The sequence below is a fragment of the Eriocheir sinensis genome, chromosome 17 (assembly GCF_024679095.1).
Source record: "Eriocheir sinensis breed Jianghai 21 chromosome 17, ASM2467909v1, whole genome shotgun sequence".
Taxonomy (NCBI): Eukaryota; Metazoa; Arthropoda; class Malacostraca; order Decapoda; family Varunidae; genus Eriocheir; species Eriocheir sinensis.
In genome coordinates this window covers 4,837,611-4,858,045 of record NC_066525.1, presented here as the reverse complement: position 1 = coordinate 4,858,045, position 20,435 = coordinate 4,837,611, and the positions used below count along the sequence as shown (strand labels likewise).

The 20,435-nt window shown below is 48.4% G+C and overlaps 1 protein-coding gene across 13 annotated transcripts in view; it reads right to left on the bottom strand.

Moving 5' to 3' along the window:
• Nucleotides 1-617: 617 nt before the first annotated feature.
• Nucleotides 618-20,435, bottom strand: part of LOC126999811 (uncharacterized) — a 30,664-nt gene continuing 10,846 nt past the window's right edge. For 3 of the 13 annotated variants that reach the window (XM_050862815.1, XM_050862811.1, XM_050862816.1), the window contains exons 2-12: nucleotides 18,000-18,085; nucleotides 6,508-6,715; nucleotides 6,173-6,380; nucleotides 5,310-5,515; nucleotides 3,511-3,655; nucleotides 3,089-3,243; nucleotides 2,467-2,641; nucleotides 2,120-2,283; nucleotides 1,566-1,721; nucleotides 1,319-1,467; nucleotides 618-1,059 (exon numbers count right to left, since the gene is read on the bottom strand). In XM_050862815.1, coding sequence (XP_050718772.1) covers nucleotides 939-1,059; nucleotides 1,319-1,467; nucleotides 1,566-1,721; nucleotides 2,120-2,283; nucleotides 2,467-2,641; nucleotides 3,089-3,243; nucleotides 3,511-3,655; nucleotides 5,310-5,515; nucleotides 6,173-6,380; nucleotides 6,508-6,715; nucleotides 18,000-18,085 — 1,773 coding nt within the window. In that variant the 3' untranslated portion in view covers nucleotides 618-938. Of the gene's footprint in view, nucleotides 1,060-1,318; nucleotides 1,468-1,565; nucleotides 1,722-2,119; nucleotides 2,284-2,466; nucleotides 2,642-3,088; nucleotides 3,244-3,510; nucleotides 3,656-5,309; nucleotides 5,516-6,172; nucleotides 6,381-6,507; nucleotides 6,716-6,873; nucleotides 6,960-10,459; nucleotides 10,611-11,842; nucleotides 12,758-13,007; nucleotides 13,157-13,246; nucleotides 13,403-13,814; nucleotides 13,979-14,501; nucleotides 14,530-17,407; nucleotides 17,467-17,593; nucleotides 17,803-17,999; nucleotides 18,086-20,435 lie in introns of those variants that run through there. The other 10 variants (XM_050862812.1, XM_050862810.1, XM_050862814.1 and 7 more) reach the window with 7 other exon arrangements.

The window sequence follows — 20,435 nt, the reverse complement described above, 5'->3', positions numbered from 1 at the left end:
GCACTGGTACGTATTACTGTTCATCGGGTCGATCTAATACTTCCCAAAATTAGTACGCAATGTTCGCATCACGCTCACAAACACAACTCGTTTTGAAGTACTGCTCCATCTTCCATCATGCTCGTCACTGTATCCCATTATCAATGCTGTGAAGCCCCCTGGTCGCCGCAGCGGCGAAGATGCTTCCTGAGAAGATCTCTGAGGCTGCGGTAGTTAACGCTACGTGACGACGCTCTTGTGAAAATGTTAGGGGTCTTAGTGAGCCTTATCTCCGTCCAAGGGCACAATGCATTCAAGCTAGAAATCGAGCAAATAGGGTACTGAGATTTATTTCAAGGAGCGTAAGCAACAGAAGCGCCGAAGTCTTCCTCAAACTATATTTAGCATTAGTTAGACCTCATCTTGATTATGCGGTTCAGTTCTGGTCACCTTACTATAGAATGGATATCAAAATGTTATAATCGGTGCAGAGGAGGATGACTAAGATGATTCAGGGGTTGAGAAACTTGCCATACGAGGAAAGACTCAAACAGTTAAACTTGCATTCTCTAGCAAGGCGAAGGGTGCGTGGAGACATGATCGAGGTTTATAAATGGATGAAGGGCTTTAATAAGGGAGACATTCATAAGGTTTTATTGGTAAGAGAACCGGGTAGGACACGAAGTAATGGGTTTAAACTGGATAAATTCAGATTCAACAGGGACATAGGCAAAAATTGGTTTACAAACAGGGTGGTGGATGAGTGGAATAGGCTTAGCAGTCATGTGGTGAGTGCCAATACAATTGTCACATTCAAAAATAGATTAGATAAATTCATGGACAGCGATATTAGGTGGGATTAGATACACGGGAGCTACACGGGAGCTTAGGTTCAGAGGAGCTGCCTCGTACAGGCCTACCGGCCTCTAGCAGACTCCTATGTTCTTATGTTCTTATGTTTAGCCGAGCTGCCTCAGCTGGCGCCGCAGGATCTTGCCTGTGGGGTTTTTGGGCAGCTCCGAGATGAACACCACACCGCCCGCCAGCTGCTTGTGAGGGGCCAAGCGTGTCGCCAGGAACCTGCGGGGACATTAATAGGGGTGGTGGTGGTGGCGGTAGTAATAACCCTCTGGAAAGGTAGTAACCATGTATAGAAGTAAACTCCCTTAATTTGGTTTTGTATAGGTATATTAAAAAAAAACAAAAACAAGAATATACAGCCACTGCGTGTCAGTTGATTTATGGGTAGCATATTCATGTATTTAAACCGTCCAAGGGAATCGGCCCGACTCGACCGTTCATTAATCTTTGAAAAAAGCAACAACAATGGAACACTCACTCTTGTATCTCCTTCTCTGTGGCCGGACTCGAAGTGACGACGAAGGCGCGCGGTGCCTCCCCCAGCCTGTCGTGCGGGATCCCCACTACGCCCACCTCCCTGACCTTGGGATGTTGCAAGAGCTCCTCCTCTAACTCCGAGGGCGCCACCTGGAGGATAAGAAAACGTTGGGGAGGATAAGTACCTACATGAGGAAGGAAGTGAAGGAGGAGGAGTAAGTGCATGGTAGTAATTCTCCCAACCTTACCTGCAGCCCCTTCACCTTGATGAGGTCCTTGGCCCTGTCCACGATCCTGAAGCCCCCGTCTTCGTCATACAGTCCAATATCGCCGGAGTGCACCCAACCCTCCTCGTCTATGGTGTCACGTGTGGCGGCCTCGTTGTTGATATAACCGTTCATCCTCTGACGGAAACGGAAATAGCAGTGACACATAACACGCTGTTAATAACGTTACTCTTGTGCTTATGGCTGTGATAGTTAGCCACTGCCACTCATTGCTAATGTTGCCGCTTGTTTCTTATCTTCTTCTTCCTCCTCCTTTTTCAACAAGTTTAACTTCCTTCAATTACCCAACACTTCTTTCCGTAAGTATAAACACATTCCAGTTCTTCCTCCAATAGAGCAGACTCGATCGTTCCTCAAAGCACGGATACCCACAGATACATAGCTATACAAGGAGGCAAAGAGAAGTTTACCGTAAGATACCATACACACAGGCATAAACAAGCCTACAAGGAGACCCTCATTCAAGACATTCACACAAGCACATACGAACACAGCAAGAGCAGGACGAGGGTTACCGAGGGCGTCAGAAAGCAAATCTCTCCCTCCTGGTTGGCTGGCAGAGCTTCCTGAGTGTCCATGTCGACCACCTTCATCTTCACGTTGGGCAAGGTCTTGAGGGATAGATTGGTGGAGCTGAGTGGGGTGATGTGGGTGATGAGAGCCTCTGTCATCCCATATCCTGCGTGTGGGGTGGAGAGGTGTGAAGGGGTTGTGAGGGGTAAAGGAAGGGAATTGACGGTATACGAATGAGAACAATAGTGGTAAAAGATTCAAGCCAGAGGAGGAGGTAGCGGAGGTATTGTTGTCTGTATGCCTTGTGATGATCCACCAGCACCAACACTTCCCTTCGTCTCACTCTCACCTTCCTGGAAGATCATCGGCTTGTCCATCTTTTCCTTCAGTGCCTGCGCCGCCGTCTGGGACACTGGAGCAGCCCCGCACAGTGCGTACCAGACAGACGCCATGGACTCGGGAGTGACAGCCGGAGACTGCATCAGGAAGTTCAGAACCGGAGGGACAGTGTGCAGAAAGCTTACCTGCAGGGGGGAAAGGAGACGCTCAGGTACTCATGTTTATCTGGGTGATGATGACCTCTGTCATGCCATATATCCAAATCCCTTATGCAAGAGTTAACCAGCATCTTCATTCTTTTATCCCTTCCGCTGCTAAACTCGATCTAGAGCACTTCTCCACCCGGAATTGACCTCTCTTTTGGCCTCTCGTTCTTTTTTTCTTTTGCCGGAGCAGGGTTTAGGGGACTTTTTTGTCGCTGATGTTGTTGTTTTGCCTTTGAGCTGCCTCCCTTGCTGTAAAAAAGAAATCCTGGATGTCGAGTGGAAAGGTGTGAAGGGATTGTGAGGGAGAAAGGAAACGAATAGACGGTAGGAGGCGAAGAAAGTGTAATTGGGAACTGTAAGAAGCCGCAACAGGTCTGATACTCTGCTTCTGTCTATCTGGTATTGGTATCTTGAATCTTGGCCTACCTTGTGCTTCATGATCAGGGGCACGAAGGCATCGGGTTCGAACTTGGGCACAGTAACAATCTTGACGCCTTTCCGCAGGCCCGAGGACATGATGGGCAAAAGGCCGTACACGTGGTAGAACGGCAGGAAGCACAGGAACGTCTCATGCTGGGACTCTGTATAAATGATCCTTTATAATACATATGTCAGGAGAAGCGTTACGAGCAGCAATTCCCTTTTTTTTTTTTTTTTTTTACTGTTCCCTCTTCCTTATTATCTCTTTTTCATGATTCTTATTGTCTGATTCGTCTTATTCATTTACTAACTTTTTTATCAACTAATTATTCCTGCTTAGGATATGTGGATATTGGGCATATAGTGAGTTGCGATGGTCAAAGGAAATAAGACCTAAACAAATAAACAATCAGTAGAGTGAGAGTTACCTGGCCTGGCTGTCGGCGGGAAGAAGCTGGGGTGGGTGTACATAGCGACGTTGCTACTGACGGCGCCGTGGGACACCTCCACACCCTTGGGCTTACCCATGGTGCCGCTGGAGTACGGGAGCAGCGCCACCTCCTTCCCGCTCACCTGTGCGAGGGAAGCATAGGCCGATAGACCCAAATATGAAGTTCTTCACTGAACTGACCTGCCATCTGGTGGCCCTGCTGGAGCCTCTATGCCAGAGCCAAGCGCTGCGGCGTGCTGGGGTCCAGCGAGGCATAATTGACTTTTTTCTGTACCAAATTAGCAAAATAGCAGAGTTGTAATGGTCAATATCATGTTTACACCAAAAATCTGAGTGCTGTACATTATTCATGTCGTTATAATGATTATTGTTGGCAAAATAAGAGCATTCATCGATATATCCTACAACACTCCATCCCGTGGTTAATAGGGATGCATCAGTGCGGCCTCTTGGGTAAATATTTCCGTCATGCAAGAAAAGAGAAGTCAAACAAGTCTGGCATGGTGTCATGCTTTTACAAATATATAGTATAGTAGTAGAAAGTAGTGCTGAAAATTTTCCCACTCAACATTCCTCCGGCTGGCACGCCGCTACCTCAACACGACGCATTCCTTTGTCCCTCCAATCAGAGCGCGGGAGGTTGTTTACTCTGCTGCTAAACATATCGTACGCTGCCGGCAGCAAGTATTATACTTATTTCATATTTCTAATTTAAATCATAATACAGACATCTTTAGCATCTTATAATATTACATTCACTATATGGAACTTTAAAGGAACAACATAAAGCATGTGACGATTGTTTATGTAGGAAAAATATATTTAAATTTCCTATTTCTTGCATTTCCCCGTTTCTTAAATACTACTAGTATAAGTCAAGTATCTCTACACCGTAGCTATGAGAAAAATAGGTGATTTCTAAATAGTAGCAAAAAACTAGTAAGAAAAATTATTTGAGCGTACGCCGCATGCATATTAATTTTAGTAGTTCCACCAGGGCCACCAGATGGTAGGTAGTGTTCAGTGAAGGACCCAAGTTGGGTGGAGTCCGAACCTCTTCAAAGCTTTGACGCATCACCCCCAATACATCACTTCTTCCTCATGTGTCATCTACGTACTATTTGAAAAAGGATTTAGCAGCGCTATGGCCAAGGAACTCCCCGAGCGGACCTCCCCAAACTGACTTCGTAGTTGAGTAAGACTATGGTGAAATCAAGAAACACCAAGCTCGTGCCTCATCCAACTCGGAGTCGCACAGCTGTTCACGCCACCTGTTATTCTCTCCAAACAAGGATTACCTCAACAAAACACTCCCACAGATCTGCAACATGCAACTATGGTAAAACCAGATTGGAGAGATCGTTTTTGCATTGGCTCCCGCGGGTCCTTCCCTTCCCACCGCTCTGCCACACAGTTCCAACTTCTTCCTCTCATATAATACCTATAGGTGACACATGAGAGGTAAAGATAGGTGTTTTGGCTGTGTGGCAGAGCGGCGGGGAGGAAAGGACCAGCGGGAGTCAACGCTGAAACGATCTCGCCAATCTGATTTCACTATAGATATTCTGATTTCAGACCACATCTTAGGCTTAGCCGTGATGTGGGATCTGCGGAGCCTAAAAGGTAAATTCATGTTTTTGATTTGTTAAAGATTGAGTCTACGTGTGTTCAGGTATGGCTACTTTTAATATTGATTTCCCCACTCCTGAAGATTCCCACACATAATTTTGACACTGCTGATGATTACGATTATTTACTTTGCTTATTGACACTCACTTCTACGGGATCAACGAAGGCCACGGCTGAGTCCTGCAGGAGGCCCCTTAGGCTGACCACTCCGGCGGGCGGTGAGGAGTCTGTGTTTAGGATCCTTGGCAGCGGCTTCTTCAGGAGGGCCAGCGCGACCTCCACCACCTTGCCTGTGTGGTTGTCATGCACCACCAGGGAAGCGCCACTGTCCTGCAGCTGCCGCCTCACCTCCTCTGCGGGGCATTGATAGATACTGATGACACGAGGATATTCTCGGTATTCTCAGACGCTTCCGCCCCTTACAACAACTACTTCCAAAGGCCGAAAAGATCAGTCGGGTTCTAATGAGTGTTTTTTTAGGTTCATGGTACATAAGAAGGACCATAATACTAAAGGGGTCATAAAACTACCCCTGGAAATGCCCAAAACTCCTACGAGAACCTGGTCAAATATGTGCTTGGGCGCCGAAATGTTTAAGAACACGACTCTCTGAAGGAGACCTCGTACTAGACCCGTCGGTCGGTAAACATATGGCATCTCCTGAGCAAGTTCTTTATCATCTGTTTCCCCGACCATCAATCTATCAAACCTCCGCGTGGACCATTCATTCGTGTTTCCATCAACAATACGGAGAGGAAGAAAGTGACGACCTCCTCCAATATGTGCACCTGCAGCGCCTTCTGCAGGCTAGTTTTGTCATGCCTTCGACTTTGTGTTTTCTTTTACGGAGAGGGGTTTCCTTATATTGTTAAGGTAATGTGTGAGTGATTGTGCCTGCATTTTATTTTGTGTTTTTGTTTGCCCGTTTGTGTAGCGTCGCCTCTAACGTGTTCTTGGTAACACTTTTCCACTAATTGCCTCAATCTGTCGTCTGTAACCCGACGACATACCTGCAGTATATGCCGGATTAATGCCCGTATAGGACATCCCGACGGAGAGCGCCCCAAGCACCACCACGGGGTACTCGGGGCAGTTGAGCATCATCACGGCCAGAGTGTCTCCCCGCCTCAGGCCCAGCCTCAGCAGCTGCCCGCCCCACCTGGCCACGGCGTCCACCAGCTGCCCATACGTGTAGCTGCGGCCCGTCAGCGAACACTCCTGCAGAATGTAAGAAAACTCAACTTGCCAGATAAACTCTCTGCTGCAAGAAAAGTTCTTGGAACCAGCTCATAAACACCTGAAACCACAGAGAACTAAAAGGAAAGCTTCAAAACCTTCAACTCACCAGCGCAGTTCTGTTGGGCCATTCTTTAGCGGTCTCCAGGACGTAGGCGGCAGCGTTCCCAGAGGGCAGCGGGACGTCGGGGACGTGGGAGGAGACTATATTATGCTCCGCACTGCTCCTGCTCCCCTTGGCGTCGCTAATAAACCTCCTTGCTTCCTTCTGTGTTGTAGCTGTTGTCGTCCATCGCCCCCTGAAGCCTGGCGTGGTGCTGAAGAACGATGTAAAAAAAAAAAAAAAAAAAGGGTTCATTTATAGAAAACCGGCCGTGTGTGTGTGTGTGTGTGTGTGTGTGTGTGTGTGTGTGTATGCATCATCGTTGCTTCTATTCATTCCAGGAAAGATAAACCCTTGTGCCTTGCGCCTCACCGCCGCCACGCCGCCAGGCCCCAGCCCCTGCCAGCCCTCGCCGCCCCTCCCGCCGCCACCGCCAGCTTGCTGCCGCACGCCCACACCTGAGAAGAAAGGAAGAAGTTTTGTTGAGCCACTCTCTAAAGTTATGTTCAACAGTCACGCTGAAATGGAAGAGTCACCCAAGAGAAAGATATATAAATAAAAGTCAAGGAATTAGTAACAACGAAACTGGAATCAAAATGATCAAATCCGAAACGAAAGGAAACGTTTAGGAGAGTCCTGAAGTGTATATCCTGTGGTGGAAATAATGATACAGGCTGCCGGTGATAATGACACACACACACACACAATTATTACCTTCGCCTGGCAAGCTCTATGCAACATGTGAGCCTGCAGCTGAGAAAGATCAAATACTATGAGGATCGTTAAAAGCCAAGACGTGGGAGATTTATGGTTTATGATGTAAGAGTTAGGGTTAAAGTTTTAGTTCTGCGGTTCCTCTCTTTCTCTGAGAGCGTGAGGCGTCCAGACTCATGGAAGTTTTTATTTTTTATTTTTATTTTTTACATCTCGGCCTGTAGCGCCGGTAGGCTTTCATCAGGGGCCTGGTGGTCGGCCCAAGCCCGTCATGGCGCAGGCAACTCATTCTTGATTCACAAGGACGGTTTCTTCTAGACTCCGGGTTGATGGGTGGTCTTCTGGACGGCATGTGGGTAGTTTTAAGCCCCGTTCACAACGTGCCGACTCTGGGCCGCGACAACCCAGCGACTTTTCTATTTGACAAGTTGGTTCCCACGCACCAAGAAAGCGGGGGAGGTTTTATTGGGGTCTTGGTGTCTTGCCGACTGTCTGGGACATTCGGCCACGCAGTGGGCACTGGGTTGGCACAGTAATGGTGGTGGGCACTGGGTTTGCACAGTAATGGTGGTGGGCACTGGGTTGGTACAGTAATGGTGGTGGGCACTGGGTTTGCACAGTAATGGTGGTGGGCACTGGGTTGGCACAGTAATGGTGGTGGGCACTGGGTTGGTACAGTAATGGTGGTGGGCACTGGGTTGGAACAGTAATGGTGGTGGGCACTGGGTTGGTACAGTAATGGTGATGGGCACTGGGTTGGTACAGTAATGGTGGTGGGCACTGGGTTGGTACAGTAATGGTGGTGGGCACTGGGTTGGTACAGTAATGGTGATGGGCACTGGGTTGGCACAGTTATGGTGGTGGGTACTGGATTGGTACAGTAATGGCAGTGGGCACTGGGTTGGTACAGTAATGGTGGTGGGCACTGGGTTGGTAGAGTAATGGTGGTGGGCACTGGGTTGGTACAGTAATGGTGGTGGGCACTGGGTTGGTACAGTAATGGTGGTGGGCTCTGGGTTGGCACAGTAATGGCAGTGGGCACTGGGTTGGTACAGTAATGGTGGTGGGCACTGGGTTGGTACAGTAATGGTGGTGGGCACTGGGTTGGTACAGTAATGGTGGTGGGCACTGGGTTGGTACAGTAATGGCAGTGGGCACTGGGTTGGTACAGTAATGGTGGTGGGCACTGGGTTGGTACAGTAATGGTGGTGGGCACTGGGTTGGTACAGTAATGGTGATGGGCACTGGGTTGGTACAGTAATGGTGGTGGGCACCGGGTTGGTACAGTAATGGTGGTGGGCACTGGGTTGGTACAGTAATGGTGATGGGCACTGGGTTGGTACTGTAATGGTGGTGGGCACTGGGTTGGTACAGTAATGGTGATGGGCACTGGGTTGGTACAGTAATGGTGGTGGGCACTGGGTTGGTACAGTAATGGTGGTGGGCACTGGGTTGGCACAGTAATGGCAGTGGGCACTGGGTTGGCACAGTAATGGTGATGGGCACTGGGTTGGTACAGTAATGGTGGTGGGGACTGGGTTGGTACAGTAATGGTGATGGGCACTGGGTTGGTACAGTAATGGTGGTGGGCACTGGGTTGGCACAGTAATGGCAGTGGGCACTGGGTTGGCACAGTAATGGCAGTGGGCACTGGGTTGGCACAGTAATGGTGATGGGCACTGGGTTGGTACAGTAATGGTGGTGGGGACTGGGTTGGTACAGTAATGGTGATGGGCACTGGGTTGGCACAGTAATGGTGGTGGGCACTGGGTTGGTACAGTAATGGTGGTGGGCACTGGGTTGGTACAGTAATGGTGGTGGGCACTGGGTTGGTACAGTAATGGTGGTGGGCACTGGGTTGGTACAGTAATGGTGGTGGGCACTGGGTTGGTACAGTAATGGTGGTGGGCACTGGGTTGGTACAGTAATGGTGATGGGCACTGGGTTGGTACAGTAATGGTGGTGGGCACTGGGTTGGTACAGTAATGGTGGTGGGCACTGGGTTGGTACAGTAATGGTGGTGGGCACTGGGTTGGTACAGTAATGATGGTGGGCACTGTGTTGGCACAGTAATGGTGGTGGGCACTGGGTTGGCACAGTAATGGTGGTGGGCACTGGGTTGGCACAGTAATGGTGGTGGGGACTGGGTTGGCACAGTAATGGTGGTGGGCACTGGGTTGCCACATTAATGGCAGTGGGCACTGGGTTGGCACAGTAATGGTGGTGGGGACTGGGTTGCCACATTAATGGCAGTGGGCACTGGGTTGGCACAGTAATGGTGGTGGGCACTGGGTTGGCACAGTAATGGTGGTGGGCACTGGGTTGGCACAGTAATGGTGGTGGGCACTGGGTTGGCACAGTAATGGTGGTGGGCACTGGGTTGGCACAGTAATGGTGGTGGGCACTGGGTTGGCACAGTAATGGCAGCGGGCACTGGGTTGGCACAGTAATGGTGACGGGCACTGGGTTGGTACAGTAATGGCAATGGGCACTGGGTTGGCACATTAATGTCAGTGGGCACTGGGCTGGCACAGTAATGGCAGTGGGCACTGGGTTGGCACAGTAATGGCAGTGGGCACTGGGTTGGCACAGTAATGTCAGTGGGCACTGGGTTGGCACAGTAATGGTGGTGGGCACTGGGTTGGCACAGTAATGTCAGTGGGCACTGGGTTGGCACAGTAATGTCAGTGGGCACTGGGTTGGCACAGTAATGGCAGTGGGCACTGGGTTGGCACAGTAAGGAGGGGCATTGAAAAACAAACCCATAGTCTCAGCATCCAGTGATCGTAAAGGTAATCGATTACTTTTCGCCAAAGTAAACAGTAATGGCGATTACAATAAACTGGTGGTATCGCCCACCACTAGTAAGTAGTAATAGTAGTAGTAGTGATTAATTATTATTATTATTATTATTATTATTATTATTATTATTATTATTATTATTATTATTATTATTATTATTATTATTGTTATTATTGAAAGTAGAATGTTCTTTTATAGTAGTCGTAGACAAGGACATGACTATCAGCAATTTTTTTTTTTTTTTTTTACAGCTAAGGAGACAGCTCAAGGGCGCAAAGAAAAAAACTGCAAAAAACAATAACCGCTACCACTATTGTCACTACATGTACTCTGCCAATTTACTCTTTGAAAAATTCCTTTTCTAACGTTGTCCACCATCCATCTTGCTCCGGTAAATGCTCCAACTTCATCTCTAAAAACTTTGCAGAGGCTGGGTACTCACCATCACGCCAGGCACACACAGAGGCACTGCTGGGTTCTCCCTTTACCGCCCTATATACTCCTCCTTCTCTAGTCCTCTCCAAGGCAGCCAAGTTGCCTCGAGTAGCCTAGTGTCGCTGCCCGCCTCAACTGTCACCCGGGCAGACCAAATCAAGGGGACAGAACTCGACGCCACACCGGGCTCAGCTTTGCATGATGATAAAAAGATACTGGTCTCAAGTGTGTGGTGTGTTGCTTTGCTCCTGAAGTGACGCCTGCGCGCTGTTGCTTTGCCCCAATAGCTTGTTGACTAGCAGTGGAGCGCAGTCAAGAAGAGGTCAAATAAACTATATATAGTCTCTTCGGGTACAGTTCTTTAGTGGGTTAGACGGTCAAGCCATGAAAGCGAAGACGCTAAACAGCGACACTATATGAGAAAACATTGTCAGTACAAGGAACATGTACGAATATGAAAGAACATGAGTGCCAAGATCCTAAACAGCGACACCATATTATGTGAAAACGCAATCAATACAAACACTTATACGTAAGAAATTGAACTCGAAGACCCCAAACAGCGACACCACATGGGAAAAGCTGTCAATACAAAGAATATGTTGCTAACCACTTCATGAGCAAGTTAATAATGCAAGCAAGGTCCGTTCTATATATACCACGTAAACACGTACACCCACACGAGACAGTCATGCCTTTTTAAACTATCTGGATACACTCACGCTCGTCCTGGTTGCTCATTATCTTGCTACTATCGCCATGTGGGGTACGAGGGCAACGCAAGTGCGTGTGTGACCAAGTTAAACAGAGGCGCAAGCCGTTGATTTATAAGTGTGAGTGCATGTCTTGTAGCGAAGGCTGTTGTTATCATACTGGCGTGATAGCTTGTCGCATGAGTCATTGGCGCATCTTGTGTGTAAGTGGAGGGGTGGTGGGGGCGGGAGTAATTCAAGGAAGAGAAGGTAAGGTAAAGGTAAAGGTGGGTGCCTACGCTATGGCTGCGCGTGGCTGCAGTGCTCATCTCCGATCCGTTGGCCCTTTGAGTCTGTGGTTGGAGAAGGTAAAAGAAAAAAACGTGTGTTGGGGGAGGCGGGGTATAAGGAAGAGAAGGTAATAAAAATATGTGTGTGTGTGTGTGTGTGTGTGTGTGTGTGTGTGTGTGTGTGTGTGTGTGTGTGTATATATATATATATATATATATATATATATATATATATATATATATATATATATATATATATATATATATATATATATATATACTCTCTCTCTCTCTCTCTCTCTCTATATATATATATATATATATATATATATATATATATATATATATATATGCGTATATGTATGTGGGAGGGCGGAGTACAAGGAAATGGTAAAAAAAAATAATAAATCACCAAACTCAAAAATATATATTTTGGTTAGTCAAATACACAATTCATAACTAACTAAATCCATAAGCTAATAAATAAACAATGCTAGGTAGAACACAACACAGGTATATCAAACGATTATCGCCAATAACCAGGCGACACACAAAAAAACAACACTAGCACAGGTAAGACACTAATTAGAAAGGTAAAACACATACTTGAAAAATAGGAGATACGAGAAAATACAACATAGGGATCATTAGTTAGGTGCTGACAATAGTACACACTGTGGAGTACAACGCATACAAGTTAATGCTAAGGGTTATATGAAGGTTAATGCCACACGCAGGGATTCTAATGCTACAAATTTTGGAGTACAACAAATAGAAGTCAGTAGTAATGTTGAGGTCAATGCCATACAGAACAGTGGAATGATGGGGAACACACAAATATTAATGGAAAGGGTTTTCACATACGATAAAGGAGGGACGATGGTGAGGCGTCCTTAAAATAGAAACTTATAACCATCTTGTCTCAGGATCCTCACAAGGCGTAGATAGCCCTGCAGCACCAGTGTTGCTGTTCACCGGGTCGATCCACTACTTCCCATATAGTTACTATGTAATGTTCGCATCACGCACACAAGCACAACTTGTTTTGAAGTACTACTCCATCTTCCATCGTGCTGGTCACTGTATCCCATTAGTAATGCCGTGAAGGCCCCTGATTACCGCAGCAGCGAAGATGCTACCGGAAACGATTTCTGAGGCTGCGGCAGTCACCTCACTGGCGGCGACCCTCTTGACAAAATGTCTCAGCCGAGCTGCCTCAGCTGGCAACGCAGGATCTTGCCTGTAGGGTTTCTGGGCAGCTCCGAGATGAACACCACGCCGCCCGCTAGCAGCTTGTTGGGGGCCAAGCGTGTCGCCAGGAACCTTCGGGGACATTAATAGGGGTAGGGGTGGTGGCGGTAGTAACAATCATGTGGAAAAGTAGTAAGCATGTGAATGTAGATTCCTTTAACTTGGTCTTAAAAAGTACAAGAAATCAACTTACAGGCGAGACTATATATATAGGCTAGCCCCTGTGTAGTATATTCTTATCTCTAAGCCGTTCGAGGAGACCGACCCGACTCGAGTCTTCTCCCAGGCTCAATTGATCTTAAAAAAATAATGGAACACTCACTCTTGTATCTCCTTCTCTGTGGCCGGACTCGAAGTGACGACGAAGGCGCGCGGTGCCTCCCCCAGACTGTCGTGCGGGATCCCCACTACGGCCACTTCCCTGACCTTGGGATGTTGCAAGAGCTCCTCCTCCAACTCCGCGGGCACCACCTGAAAGATAAGAACAGGAGAAGAAAGAGGGGGAGGATTAGGAGGAGGAGGAGGAGGAGGAGCAAGCAGTAGTAATTCTGCCACCCTTACCTGCATCCCCTGCACTTTGATGAGGTCCTTGGCCCTGTCCACGATCCTGAAGCCCCCGTCTTCGTCATACAGTCCAATATCGCCGGAGTGCACCCAACCCTCCTCGTCTATGATGTCACGTATGGCGGCCTCGTTGTTGATGTAGCCGTTCATCCTCTGGCGGAAACGGAAAATAGGACGCTGTTAATACCGTTACTATCGCTGTCTGTACTGTTGTGGTTATGGCTGTGATAGTCAGCCATTGCCACTCATTGCTAACGTACCCGCTTGTTTCTTTTCTTCTTATTCCTTCTCCTCCTTTTTAACAAGCCTAACTCTTTAAATACCCAACACTCCTTTCCGTAAGTGTATACGCATTATATTCCTTCCTATACTACAGCAAACTCGTTCCTCAAATCACGGATACCCACAGACACATAATGATATAAGGAGACAAAGAGAAGCTTACTGAAAGAAATCATACATACAGACAGGCATAAACAAGCCCACAAGGAGGCTAAGAGACCCTCATTCAAGACAATATAGACACAAGCACATACGGAAACAGCAAGAGCAATGCGAGGGTTACCGAGGGCGTCAGGATGCAAATCTCTCCCTCCTGGTTGGCTGGCAGAGCTTCCTGAGTGTCCATGTCGACCACCTTCACCTTCACGTTGGGCAAGGTCTTGAGGGATAGATTGGTGGAGCTGAGTGGGGTGACGTGGGTGATGAGGACTTCTGTCATGCCATATGCTGCATGTGGAGTGGAAGGAAAAGGTGTGAAGGGATTGTGAAGAGCATAGGAAGGGATCAGACGGTATACGAATGATAACAACAGTGGTAAAAGATTCAAATCCGATGAGGGCCTCTGGTATGCCGTACTCTGCGTGTGGAGTGGAATGGAAAGGTGTGGAGGGATTGTGAGGGGGAGAGGAAGGGAAATGACGGTATACGAAAGAGAACAAGAGTGGTAAAAGATTTTCAAGCCGGAGGAGGTAGCGGAGGTATTGTTGTCTGTATGCCTTGTGATGATCCACCAACACCAAGGGCCGTATCAATAGACCCCTCGGAGCCTCAGTATATATAATTAAAAAGGCTCTCGCAGAAGTTGTCGGGGTTTCCATTGATGATGTTTAGCAAGGCTTCTCCGCTATGAACTGGAAAATCATTCATAACCACACGACGTATCTTCTCTGCGGCCTTAATAACTAGTCGTAAAAAGAACCCAAAGTGTTTCATAATATGAGTGCAACACTTCCCTTCGTCTCACTCTCACCTTCCTGGAAGATCATCGGCTTGTCCACCTTTTCCTTCAGTGCCCTCGCCGCCGACTGGGACACTGGAGCACCCCCGCACAGTATGTACCAGACAGACGCCATGGACTCGGGGGTGACGGTCGGGGACTGCATCAGGAAGTTCAGAACCGGAGGGACAGTGTGCAGAAAGCTTACCTGCAGGGGGGAAAGGAGACGCTTAGGTACTCATGTTTATCTGGGTGATGATGACCTCTGTCATGCCATATATCGATACCTATTCTATCGAAATGTCTTATGCAAATTAACCAGCATTTTCATATTTTTATCCCTTTCACTGGTAATCTTTAGAATAGCCTTACTTCGTCTGTACTTCCTCCTGCTTCGACTTGAACTCTTTCAGGAGGAGAGTATCAAGGCACCTCTTCACCCGAAATTGGCCTCTCATTTGGCCTCTCTTTCATTTGGGGCAGCATTTAGCGTGCCTTTTTGTTGCTGAGTTTGTTTTTTGCCCTTGAGCTGCCTCCCTCGTTGAATAATAAAATCCTGCGTGTGGAGCGTGTGAAGGGGAAAGGAAGGGAACTGACGGTAGGAGGCGGAGAAAGTGCAATGGGGGGACTGTACGAAGCCGCAGCTGGTTTGTTACGCTGCTACTTTGTATGTTATTGTTATCTTAAGTCATCGCCTACCTTGTGCTTCATGATCAGGGGCACGAGGTCTTCGAGCTCGAAATTGGGCACAGTGACAATCTTGACGCCTTTCCGCAGCCCCGAGGACATGATGAAAAAGAAGCCGGTCACGTGGAGGAACGGCTGGAAGCACAGGAAAGTCTCGTGCTGCGACTCTGTATAAATGATCTTTTTTAATACACGTAATCACTCAGAAGAAGCCCTCCAATCAACAATTCCTTTTTTATCTTTCTTTTTCTTCTTATTTTAACTTTTCCTCACTCTCCTCTATATTTGATTCTGATTGTCACATTCGCCTTATACATTTATTTACTTTTATTATCTACTTGTTATTCCTGCTGCTAAGGATGGGTGGATTTTGGGCCTGTAGTGAGCTGCGATGGTCAAAGTAAGTAAGACGTATGAAAAAAAAAATACAAAACCAAACAGTAGAAAGAGAGTTACCTGCCCTGGCGGTCGGCGGGAAGAAGCTGGGGTGGGTGTACGTGGCTACGTTGCTAGTGATGGCTCCGTGAGACACCTGCACACCCTTGGACTTACCCGTGGTGCCGCTGGAGTACGGGAGCAGCGCCACCTCCTTCCCGCTCACCTGTGCGAGGGAAGCATAGGCCTATAGTCGGGTCGGGTAATATTGCAATCAAGAAAAACCAAGTTCGCGCCATATCCAAGTCGGAGAGGCCCAGCTGTTCCCGCCACCTGTTATCTCCTCCAAACAATGACTACCTCAACAAAACTCTCACGCAGATTTGCATCATCCACCTGAGTATCCTTATCTCAGGCCAGATCTTAGGCTTATCGGTGATGTGGGATCTGGGGAGCCTATAGTAAGACTTAGCTATGAAGTCTGATTGGGCACGGGGTATTTCCTCCCCACAGCGCTGCTAAACCTACCCTTGAAGGTGGAAATATAGTATCTCTTATCCTTTTCTTCCTCTAAAAAATACTTGCTCAAAATATATTGGAAGTGATGCATCAGCGCGGGGAGAGGTGCGGGCCCCGCCTAAACGGACTTCTTACTTGTGTCGGGCTATAGAGGGTAAATTCATGCTTTTGATTTATTTATTTTTGAGTCTACGTGTGTTCAGGTATGGTTCCCTTATATTTATTTCCCCGGTCGTGGAGACACTGGCACACAACACTGACACTGCTGATGATTAAGGTTACGGTGATATTTACTTCACTTATTGACACTCACCTCCACAGGGCCAGCGAAGGCCACGGCTGAGTCCTGCAGGAGGTCCCTTAGGCTTACTACTCCTGCTGGCGGCGAGGAGTTTGTGTTTACGATCCTTCGCAGCGGCTTCTTCAGGAGGACCAGCGCGGCATCCACCACTTTTCCTGTGTGGTTGTCATGCACAACCAGGGAGGCGTCACTGTCCTGCAGCTGCCGACTCACCTCCTCTGCGAGGCATTTATGGAAACTGATGACACGAGGATATTAAGGTCGGTATAGAGACGCTTCCACCCCTGACATCAACTACTTCCAAAGGCCGAAAAGATTAGTCGGGCTCTAATGAGTGTTTTTCTTTAGGTTCATGGAACAGAAGAAGGATCATACTACAAGAAAAGTTAATAAAGCTACCCATGGAGATGCTCAAAACTCCTACGAGAACGTGGTCATATATGTGCTTGGGCGCCGAAATGTTTAAGAACACGAACCTTTAAAGGAGACTACTAGACCCGTCCCTCGGTAAACGTATGTCATCTTCTGAGCAAGTTTTTGACCATACTCCTTACTTTACTTTTACTATTTTCCCGTTCCTTTTACTTACTTTACTTTTACTGTTTCCCCGTCCTTCAATCTATCAAACCTCCGTGTAGATAAGTCTACACACGCAGAGGAAGAAAATATGACGCTCTCCTCCTTCTGCAGGTTAATTTTGTCACTCCTTCGGCGTGGTGTTTTCTTTTACGAGGGGGGTGGAGGGGGAAATCATAAATTCGTTAGGGCAAAGCGCGAGTGGTTGCACCTGCGGATTTTATTCCATGTTTTTGTTAGCCCGTTTGTGTAGCGTCGCCATCAAAACGTTCTTTTTAACTCCCTCCTCCCCCCCCTCTTGTCTATGTGTCGTCTGTAACCCAGAGACCTACCTGCAGTAAATACCGGGCTAATGCCCGTGCAAGACACCCCGATGGAGAGCGCCCCAAGCACCACCACGGGGTACTCGGGGCAGTTGAGCATCATCACGGCCAGAGTGTCTCCCCGCCTCAGGCCCAGCCTCAGCAGCTGCCCGCCCCACCTGGCCACGGCGTCCACCAGCTGCCCGTACGTGTAGCTGCGGCCCGTTAGCGAACATTCCTGCGGAATGTAAGAAAACTCATCTTGCCAGCTAAACTCTCTGCTGCAGGAGAAGTTCTTGGAACCAGCTCATAAACGCCTGAAACCACAGATAACTAAAAAGAAAGCTTCAAAACCTTCAACTCACCAGCGCAGTTCTGTTGGACCATTCTTTAGCGGTCTCCAGGACGTAGGCGGCAACATTCCCCGAGGGCAGCTGGACGTCGGGGACGTGCGAGGTGACTATATTATACTCCATACTGCTCCTGCTCCCCTTGGCGTCACTAATAAACCTCCTTGCCTCCTTCTGTGTCGTAGCTGTTGTCGTCCACCGGTTCCTGAAGCTGAAGAACGATGTAAGAAAAAAAGGTTTATTTATAGAAAACCGGCCGTGTGTGTGTGTGTGTGTGTGTGTGTGTGTGTGTGTGTGTGTGTGTGTGTGTGTGTGTGTGTGTGTGTGTGTGTGTGTGTGTGTGTGTGTGTGTGTGTGTGTATGCATCATCGTTGCTTCTATTCATTCCAGGAAAGATAAACCCTTGTGCCTTGCGCCTCACCGCCGCCAAGCCGCCAGGCCCCAGCCCCTGCCAGCCCTCGCCGCCCCTCCCGCCGCCACCGCCAGCTTGCTGCCGCACGCCCACACCTGAGAAGAAAGGAAGAAGTTTTGTTGAGCCACTCTCTAAAGTTATGTTCAACAGTCACGCTGAAATGGAAGAGTCACCCAAGAGAAAGATATATAAATAAAAGTCAAGGAATTAGTAACAACGAAACTGGAATCAAAATGATCAAATCCGAAACGAAAGGAAACGTTTAGGAGAGTCCTGAAGTGTATATCCTGTGGTGGAAATAATGATACAGGCTGCCGGTGATAATGGCACACACACACGCACACACACACACACACACACAATTATTACCTTCGCCTGGCAAGCTCTATGCAACATGTGAGCCTGCAGCTGAGAAAGATCAAATACTATGAGGATCGTTAAAAGCCAAGACGTGGGAGATTTATGGTTTATGATGTAAGAGTTAGGGTTAAAGTTTTAGTTCTGCGGTTCCTCTCTTTCTCTGAGAGCGTGGGGCGTCCAGACTCATGGAAGTTTTTATTTTTTATATTTATTTTTTACATCTCGGCCTGTAGCGCCGGTAGGCTTTCATCAGGGGCCTGGTGGTCGGCCCAAGCCCGTCATGGCGCAGGCAACTCATTCTTGATTCACAAGGACGGTTTCTTCTAGACTCCGGGTTGATGGGTGGTCTTCTGGACAGCATGTGGGTAGTCTTCAGCCCCGTTCACACTGTGCCGACTCTGGGCCGCGACAACCCAGCGACTTTTCTATTTGACAAGTTGGTTCCCACGCACCAAGAAGGCGGGGGAGGTTTTATTGGGGTCTTGGTGTCTTGCCGACTGTCTGGGACATTCGGCCAACTAGTTGCTAGCATGTCGTGCTAACCCTCATGACTCCAGACTCGCGTCACGACGTCGGCGCAGCATTCGGCAACAGTCTCAAGACCTCTTTCAAGACATGCCCAACCCTTTCACATCAACACCCAAGACCTCGTGTACCCTAGAGTCGTGGGTAGTCATGGCCCAGAGTCGGCACAGTGTGAACGGGGATTTAGGCAACTCGGCGGTGACTGAAAAATCCCAAGAGGGAGCAATCCCCCCCCCCCCCCCCCAGGCGGTAGCGTGGGGATTCGAACCGACGTTGTCCATGGCGCCGTAAATGCTATGCCCGTACGCTACCCACTCAGCCACCGTCCAGTTGAGTTTTTCGGTTCCTCCAAGGATGACCTATAGTAGACCAGACGAATTATGGTTTATAGAGTGTTTTAATAAAGCAATACACACACACACACACACACACACACACACACACACACACACTCTCTCTCTCTCTCTCTCTCTCTCTCTCTCTCTCTCATGGCTTATCTTGATAAGCGTGTGTGTGCAGCACTGGGCCTACACCAAGTACAATAAATATTACCCCCCATCTCTCTCTCTCTCTCTCTCTCTCTCTCTCTCTCTCTCTCTCTCTCTGAATGCAAATCATTACGTGTCTGTGCACTAGGTTCTCTATACAATGACATACCATCACCCTCAAGAACCTTGTTATAGTTTTTATGCGCACGATAGAAACTCGCCTGGCGGCCGCCCGCCCCTCCCTGGGTTGCTATAGTAATGGTGGTGGGCATTGGATTGGTACATTAATGGTGATGGACACTTGGGTGGTACAGTAATGGTGGTGGGCACTGGGTTGGTACAGTAATGGTGATGGGCACTGGGTTGCTATAGTAATGGTGGTGGGCATTGGATTGGTACAGTAATGGTGATGGGCACTGGGGTGGTACAGTAATGGTGGTGGGCACTGGGTTGGTACAGTAATGGTGATGGGCACTGGGTTGGTACAGTAATGGTGGTGAGCACTGGGTTGGTACAGTAATGGTGGTGGGCACTGGGTTGGTAGAGTAATGGTGGTGGGCACTGGGTTGGTACAGTAATGGTGAGGGGCACTGGGTTGGTACAGTAATGGTGGTGGGCACTGGGTTGGTACAGTAATGGTGATGGGCACTGGGTTGGTACAGTAATGGTGGTGGGCACTGGGTTGGCACTGTAGTGGTGGTGGGAACTGGGTTAGCACAGTAATGGTGGTGGGCACTGGGTTGGTACAGTAATGGTGATGGGCACTGGGTTGGTACAGTAATGGTGATGGGCACTGGGTTGGTACAGTAATGGTGGTGGGCACTGGGTTGGTACAGTAATGGTGGTGGGCACTGGGTTGGTACAGTAATGGTGATGGGCACTGGGTTGGTACAGTAATGGTGATGGGCACTGGGTTGGTACAGTAATGGTGGTGGGCACTGGGTTGGTACAGTAATGGTGGTGGGCACTGGGTTGGTACAGTAATGGTGGTGGGCACTGGGTTGGTACAGTAATGGTGGTGGGCACTGGGTTGGTACAGTAATGGTGGTGGGCACTGGGTTGGTACAGTAAT